This window comes from Schistocerca americana, chromosome 3, assembly GCF_021461395.2.
Source record: "Schistocerca americana isolate TAMUIC-IGC-003095 chromosome 3, iqSchAmer2.1, whole genome shotgun sequence".
Lineage (NCBI taxonomy): Eukaryota > Metazoa > Arthropoda > Insecta > Orthoptera > Acrididae > Schistocerca > Schistocerca americana.
Window position 1 is genome coordinate 333,403,136 of NC_060121.1, and position 8,016 is coordinate 333,411,151.

At 35.1% G+C, this 8,016-nt stretch overlaps 1 protein-coding gene across 2 annotated transcripts in view; it reads left to right on the plus strand.

The window, feature by feature from the left end:
* Positions 1 to 7,385, plus strand: part of LOC124607222 (receptor-type tyrosine-protein phosphatase N2) — a 445,587-nt gene extending 438,202 nt beyond the window's left edge. For both annotated transcript variants that reach the window (XM_047139493.1, XM_047139494.1), the window contains 2 exons: positions 210 to 263; positions 3,768 to 7,385. In XM_047139493.1, coding sequence (XP_046995449.1) covers positions 210 to 263; positions 3,768 to 4,044 — 331 coding nt within the window. In that variant the 3' untranslated portion in view covers positions 4,045 to 7,385. The remainder of the gene's footprint in view (positions 1 to 209; positions 264 to 3,767) is intronic.
* Positions 7,386 to 8,016: the final 631 nt, after the last annotated feature.

Consider the following 8,016-nt stretch of genomic DNA (forward strand, 5'->3'; position numbering starts at 1 on the left):
TAAATGCTTTGAAAATTGCTGCTGGTATTAATAAATAATGAGGGCAATGAACAGAAAGTGAAATGCTAAGACAGTGCTGATAAAATTATTTCATAAATATAATTGTTTGTATTTCAGTCATCCTAATGACTCCTTTACTTTTAAAAATTAACTTTCTTTTAATTTTCAAGATATTAATGGCTTCTTAATTTTTTGCTTTTTGTTTTTAGGAAAGTTAATAAATCATACCGTGGACGCTCATGCCCCATCGTTGTCCACTGCAGGTAAGTGAATATCAGTTAACATCAGCTCAGTGTAACATCTGCCTGCAGAATTTTTGAAACATTTATTTTAAATCAATCGAGAAAACAGTATATGTTGTGATTGGTGATGCCATCTGTGATTTGAACACCTCAGAATATTACATAAATAGTGATAAAGTACTGCACCTAGGTGTGACTGAGTTGGAAACATACAGAAATCCATGTATCAAGCCTTGCCGCCTTTAATAAACTCATTTTATCATTCACTGATCATAGTGTGTGTATAATTCATAGTAGTCACTGAAAAAAGAGGGTTTGTATTGCCTGTTAGATTTTACTCTCGATCTGGTATCCTGGTCCGACAATTTAACAGCCTGCCAGAAGGCGTGGACATAGATGACATCTGCTAGGCAGCACCTCTATAATCTGCGAGCGCTGCTGTCACCACCACAGCCCTATGCGCAGGCCAAGCCCACTGTGCCGATCTAACAGTGCAGTGATCATGTTGGGCCTATAAAGCCAGCAGCACAGGTGCTCAGACCACAGTCATGTTCTGACAGCGCTCATGATAGTTTATTTTTTCATCATTGTTCTGGTCACTTATAATCACTATGTCTTGGTATCCAATTTGGTTTTGCTCTCTGGTCTAGATAGCTCACCATGTGGTCTGTGTTGTCAGTCGTCCCTGTTGTGTTTGTCTGTATTGCACTGGTGATTCCCCATTGGTGCCATCGGCCCATAGGCCAGTGCACTCCAGTCTTCCTTGATTCTGGTTACTAGACTTGTTCCGTCTGTTCATAAGATATGAATGAAGAATTAAGAAATAATATGTAGTTGTGTAGTTTACAGTCTGCAACATCCCTCTGATTTTCATGAAAACAGCCTAATGGGTGCCAGAGAAAATATCTTATAGTTGAATATCTAACATTCACGTTTGTTTATTTTGAAAAATCATAAAATAGATACATTATTTCCTACTTCATAACTCTGAGAAAAAATGTTTACTCCAACATTTAAAATAACTACAACTGAACTGCACACTACTAACTTAAAATGGAAATCTACTTTTTTAAAGTGAAGCAGGCCAAACTTTATTTATTTATTTATTTATATAGCATCCTTGTATCTCATATTTATAAAATGATGAAGAATTTGTCATAGATGATCTTACATAGATAATAGAATATGAAAGATGTACAACTGTATATTGGCTAATAAAATAAACTTATGTATAACATGAGACAAACTTACATCTGATGAATGCCCACTTATTTGCCTAGTATGTATAAGCTATTACTTTGATTCTGTTAAAGACCTTATGGTACCATAACTTTGATCTCATAATTCTATGCATAATACACTAGCTTGTGATGCTACTATGACACTTAGTATTGTTACATACAATTTAAGTTTCCAAATCACTAAATGCAATTCTCTGAATTATTAGTTTATGACTAACAGTTAAGAATGGCACATAGCTAGAGAATCACACTAACTTTCATGCCTTGTCTCTGCATATCCATTCATAATACTTCAACGCTTAAGACTTAGAAATTCGCCACAACATTTGGTAACATTCAATACTACGGTTTAATTAATTTTCCTTATGGTAAATATAGTTATAGTTCCAACATAACTGACAATATGGTAGCCAAACCTACTAACGATGCTGGCACACATGGCCTTTTCTTTCTACCCATAGGCTTTGAGCTTTATGCCCATCTTAATTTAAGCTGGCCAATACTATTTGATGAGACCTTGACACCAATTTAAGCTAAGTTTAATAGTTATTAATAGTTACACAATATGGTTTAAAGTATTCTCCCATAGGCAGATAATTTTGACCTTGTTGCTTTAAAGAACTTTTTTAATGAAAAATAATGTGTTGCCCACATAGTCACGCTGTATACAATGTAACCTTTGAGATATTATTCCTATCAAAGGTTAGGTAGCAGACTGTAGTTTGTAAATGCTTGACCTATGTTGGTCAGTTGTACGTAAGTGTGATGATGAGGGCATAGTACACCCAGTCACACCCTACTTTTGTAAATGCTTGACCTATGTTGGTCAAAAGTACATAAGTGTGATGACGGGGGTATGGTGTGCCCAGTCACACCCTACTATTGTAAATGCTTGACCTATGTCGGTCAATAGTACGTAAGTGTGATGACAGGGGTGTTGTACACCCAGTCACACTCTAATGTAAATATTACATTCTGAATTATGCTATTAACCTATGTGAGACATTTTTACTTTGTTCACTATTAGACCATATCCCTAATGTTCATATTATTAGATTGACCTTTGTCACTCAACAGTCTATAAATGTGGTGGCAGTGGTGTGGTATGCCCTGACACACCCTACTTTAAATATTAGGTCCTTATTTCTTGGTAGTCTATGTGGGAATTCCACCACACTCACAATAATCCTCATCCTAAATAGTTAATAGCCTTATAGGCAATTTCATAAATAGGTAATATCTGATACGCTAGAGTGTGCATAACCTATTTAAATGCATAGGGGTATTGAACCCACTACTAACTAATAATTAACCTTATCCCTTAAGAGTTTTATTCCATGTCACCCTTGTGACTGCATTTAGTGAACGGTCATACACATTATATTTGTAGTTAGTGTATGTTTGGCTAAGTTACTAGAGGCTTCCTAAATACAATGTTGACCATCTGTGCATAAAGTCATAAATGATGACCTAAGCCTTACACACCCAGTCAGTCATAAATGCATAGTAATATAGTGCCATAACATAATGTTAGTCAAATTTCACATTAACAAATCAATGTATTACTCCATGTATAATGGAAATTATTTTATTTCCACCTTCTCCTAACCCTGAGAAGTTCTCACACTACGGACATATAACCTTGTTTGCCCCCTGCATGAGACTGTGCAGGACCATATAACTTAGCAGTGATCATTTGAGGTTTTTAATCTAACAAGCTGAACTTAACGGCTAAGTAGATTTTCTTGTCCGTTAATAAGATCTCGGTTTATAGTTAATGATCATCAGGATTCTCTCTACTTAGTGCCTTGTTCTCTCACAAATTTATGGTTTAACATTATCGGTAATTTCCCAGTACAAAACATAAAGACATCCAGTCGTAGGCACTTTTGACTTTCCGTGCATACATGCGCGTGATCCGCCATCTTGCTCAGTACATATCCGTGGAGCCACAGTTAGTCCCAACGCAGCATCTGCGGCTAACCGACTGCTTTCCATGAAGTGGGGCCTGGGCTGTTCCTCAGCTAAGTAATGTAGTTTGACATGGTACCATGGTACTTTAGCTTTTTATGTTTGACTGCATGGTCATGTATTAGTTTATTTTATACTTCTGAAGAAGGCTAGATTCCTCTAGCTGAACCCTGGGCAAAGACCAGTAACTTTTTGCAACTGAGGCAGATCTTTGACATATTAATTCTTAAATTTGGTTTTTTGACCCTAGAATGAAATCTCATGATTTTTAATAAGGTGTTGTACATCTAATTTTAATTTTAAAATATTACAGTGATGGAGTAGGCCGCACTGGTACATACTGCCTCATTGATATGGTGCTGAATCGCATGGCTAAGGGAGCCAAAGAGATTGACATAGCAGCCACTCTGGAGCATATCCGAGACCAGAGACCTGGCATGGTGAGGACACGGCAGCAGTTTGAATTTGTTCTGACAGCCGTTGCAGAAGAGGTCCATGCAATCCTCAAGGCTCTGCCCCAGCAGCAGCAACAACAGCAGCAGCAGCAACAGCAGCAGCAACAACAACAGCAGCAACAACAGCAGCAGTAAAAATTATAAATAATTACAGGAAGCCACTAATAGCGCTGTGCACACACTGACAGAAATAACATCACATTAAAAATATTATTTGTTGGTGAGAGAAATGTCAGGCACATTGGACCATGATAAATATTCAAATTATTGTAATAAGAAATTGCTTTAGAGAGTGAAATAGAAAACTGATATAATCAATTGATATTTTTACAAACGTTATTTAATGTGATTATTGTATAAGATGGAGAGCATGTAGAGAAAACTGTATCATAATAAAGAACACACAGTCCTGTTTGTGGCTTCCTGCATGGCACGTAGCTGCATGATAATAGTATAACAACATTTTTATCCCTATGGCTTCTGGAGAAACATACATTTTGTAGATAATCTCATGCCATTTTTAATTAAAGTCTAAATTATAAATAGAAATGAAATATGAGAAAAAGATTTTAACGTTAATACTGGTAGCTATGTAGTATATAACATTATTTTATGTTTATTGTTTATACCTGAGCTGACCTTCTAGTTCAGGCATCAATAATTTCTAGATGAACAAACACCAGGTATCATTTCGCATCACAGAGGAATTTAAATGCCACTTTGTTAACTTAATATGACTTGAAGAGTAAACTGTTGGCGAATGTTTAGTTCTTCAGGAGTGAACTAGGAGATTAACAAATGTAGCACAGAATGCTGCTGTATGTAGGATGGTCTTCTGCATGCATGGTAGGCCTATTTTTTCAGCAACAAAACTTTTGTTTGTAATTTAAAATAGGACTAATTTGACAAATTAGTTATAGTAAGACTGTGTTTACTCATAAGTAGATATCTATAGAAAAAAAAGCTACTGTTGGTACCTTGTAGAACTTCATTGACAGCTTGAGACTCATTGCTAAGGATACTATTAAACAATGCATCAATGTTTACGGCAATGCCAGAACAGAAACTTTACAGTGTTTGCCTTTATTATTACTAATGTTACCTCAAGAGAAGTATAATAACAGCGCTTATGTCATTCTGTAGAAAAAAGCGGTTTTCTTATTGTATTTATATATGCACTGTTGGGTGTATGCTGCTTATCTATGCATGCAGGAGCTATCTTATAGTGATATGCATTTTGACCATTAATGTTTTCCTTACTGTTATGATTTTGAGATTCTGGACATCTCTGTTAAACTAAATCCCTTAGTTGAAAATACATTTCTTATTTTGGATTCTTCTAAATTGCACACATCAGTTCTAAAGTTAGTGTTTTCATGACCACATATAAAAACGAGATTCCTTTCCTTCAGCAAAAGCAGCTTTAATTTTTTTTAAAGTACTTTTCTACAAGGGAAAATATGTGATGAAGAAACACTTAAACTTCCTATTTATTTTAGTTCCTCGTTAAATGTAAATGTGCAATACATGTAAGATGACTAACACAATGGCATACAAAAAGCAGGAAAACAACCACAAAGCAATGATTAATCAGTTATATGCCACCATTACCTGTGCTTAAATGCATTTTTAAAGTACTGCTACAATTAGTTTGCTACCAGATGCGATAAACTTACGTTTATTTGGCAGCGTCAAGAAAATTAAGGAAACAGAAAATTAAACTACATGATATATACAAGACTTGTGTGTTGATAGCAGATATGCTCAACATAAGAAACAATCCAGAAATTAATCTACCAAAGATAATTGTGTTGCAGCCTAAAATGCTGGAGGACTTCTCTGCCCACTTTTGGCAATGTGGACAAAATCAAAGCAGAGAATTACTTGAAAAAGTATTAATTTTTTAAAGTTTCTCCTCAAGAATGCCACAAAGAAAGGGCACACTCTGCTCTAGTGTGTCCCATATGTTATAGGAGAAACTGAAAAATTATAAAACATTAGCTTGTAAGCTAAACTTAAGGAATTTTTAATGGCCTAGCACTTAATTGATGTTGCACGTCACAAAGTTCCACAGGATCAATCTCGGCATACAATTTTAAATATACTATATACACTGCTGTTAAAAGATTCCTAAAGCACTTTATTTTATTCAACCTTGCACAAAACTCTTTAGCAGTACAAATATATGTAGATATAATGAAGAAGTATAAAACCAAAGCACAAAATGCACAAAACATGGCTCAACACTTTGCTATTCAAAAGATATTTTTGTGTCTGTTGTGTAATTCATTCATCAAATGGGAATTACAGAATATGTTAACCTCCTCCTTTTCTATAACAGTTACTCTACAGAATATACATGGTAGCATAATAATTAGCACTGCACAAAAACTGAAAAATGCAGAAACACAAATATAAATGCTTGCACTTTGTTGAATGTTTATGATAGCTGATTGTTTAATATATGCTTTAAGTGTGATACTGTGTAAAAAAAGTATTATTGGCAGTACTTTCAGTGAGTATGTGATGGATAATTTACATGGGAGTACATAAATTCTATATATACACATATATACATATATTTAAATAAATATATATTTAAATGTGCAATGATGAATCATATAGTATATGTTTATGATACTAGATTATTTAAAATGTTATTTATTCCAAAATAATAATATATTTATTGTTGCCTGCTATTTAAAATAACAGCAAAGAACTGTTGAGCTTTGTGGTATACTGGTCTTTATTTATTTTGTCAGTGGCAATATACATTCAGTGCGAAATGTGGGGGGGGTTGGGGTGATAGGAAAAGTATCATATATGAGGGGGGAGAGGCTGAATGTTGCCAAATAAAATGTGTTGTGGAAGGACCCTTATGGTACCAGCCTCCCATAGGCTTCTTGCACAGCACAACCAGGCACATCCCCCCTTCATACATATATAATATATATCTCTATGGCACAGTGCAATGCGTTCCCTAATAATAAGATACAACTGCCTACTGTAATTCTGAAGTACCGGGGAAAAGTACCTGTAGTAACTTCCCTCGCTCTTGCCTACTACAGGTATAACATCTGTGTTGGACTGCGCCCAAAACAACACACATGCTCCAGTACTTTTAGAAAAAAACAGAAGGCAAGTGTGTCATAAAATAATTGCTGCCATCATGCCTTTGTCTGCTTATCAATGTCATTTAGTAATTAAATAAGAAGAACCTTCTCTCCATCTATTTGGTACATTCACACAATTTTCCTCTTCTGTAAGAAACATATGTCAAGTGATTATTTATGTAACCATTTGCTGTATAATCCTATTACAGGGTAATCATACCTATAAATATGTGTATGAGAGAAATCTCAGGAGTGACAAGCAATTTGTTTAGTGGTTGTTTTCTTTCTGTACAGCAGCTATGTGTGTCCTATAAGGCAAAGTACCTGTCTGTCAGATTTAATAAATGTATCCCAAGACTGTAACTATTTTTATTTATTATACCAGCTGTGCATCTATAACAGTGATTCCCAACCTTTCCCCCTCACCCCCAGCATGGAATGTGCGTACCTCAACTGTCTGCGTGTAGTGTTACACAAGTGAGAAGTAAATGAAAGTTTTTTTTAAATATCTGCATCTCATGTAACTGACAAGGGAATGGTCCAGTCCAATACGCTGAAACATGCCCTGAAATTGTTTTTATACAGGAATAATACACCAAAAGAAAGACCCTGTCAAAATTTTAGGTGCTGAAACACACTGCAAGTATTTTTAAAAGAAAATGTTGAAAATTATAAAAAATTGTGGCTTGCCAGGTGGTTGAAGAATTGTACACCACTACAGGAGCTATAGTGGACTACATATGTGTAACATGACAGGCACATATCCTTCGTGACAGCACATTGGTAAACAGATAACACAACTCAGCATGATCTTAATTTGTAAAGCAAATTTCAGTTTTTGGTGATAGCTTCTCTGAAACGATTGTCCACAGTTACTGTTTGCTCAAATTTGCATCACATTTAATATCCATGATAATTATCAGTTGCTTTTGTTGTAGCACAAGTGTTAATGATGGAGATAAAACTGAATTAATGTTCATTGTGTTTTATACAT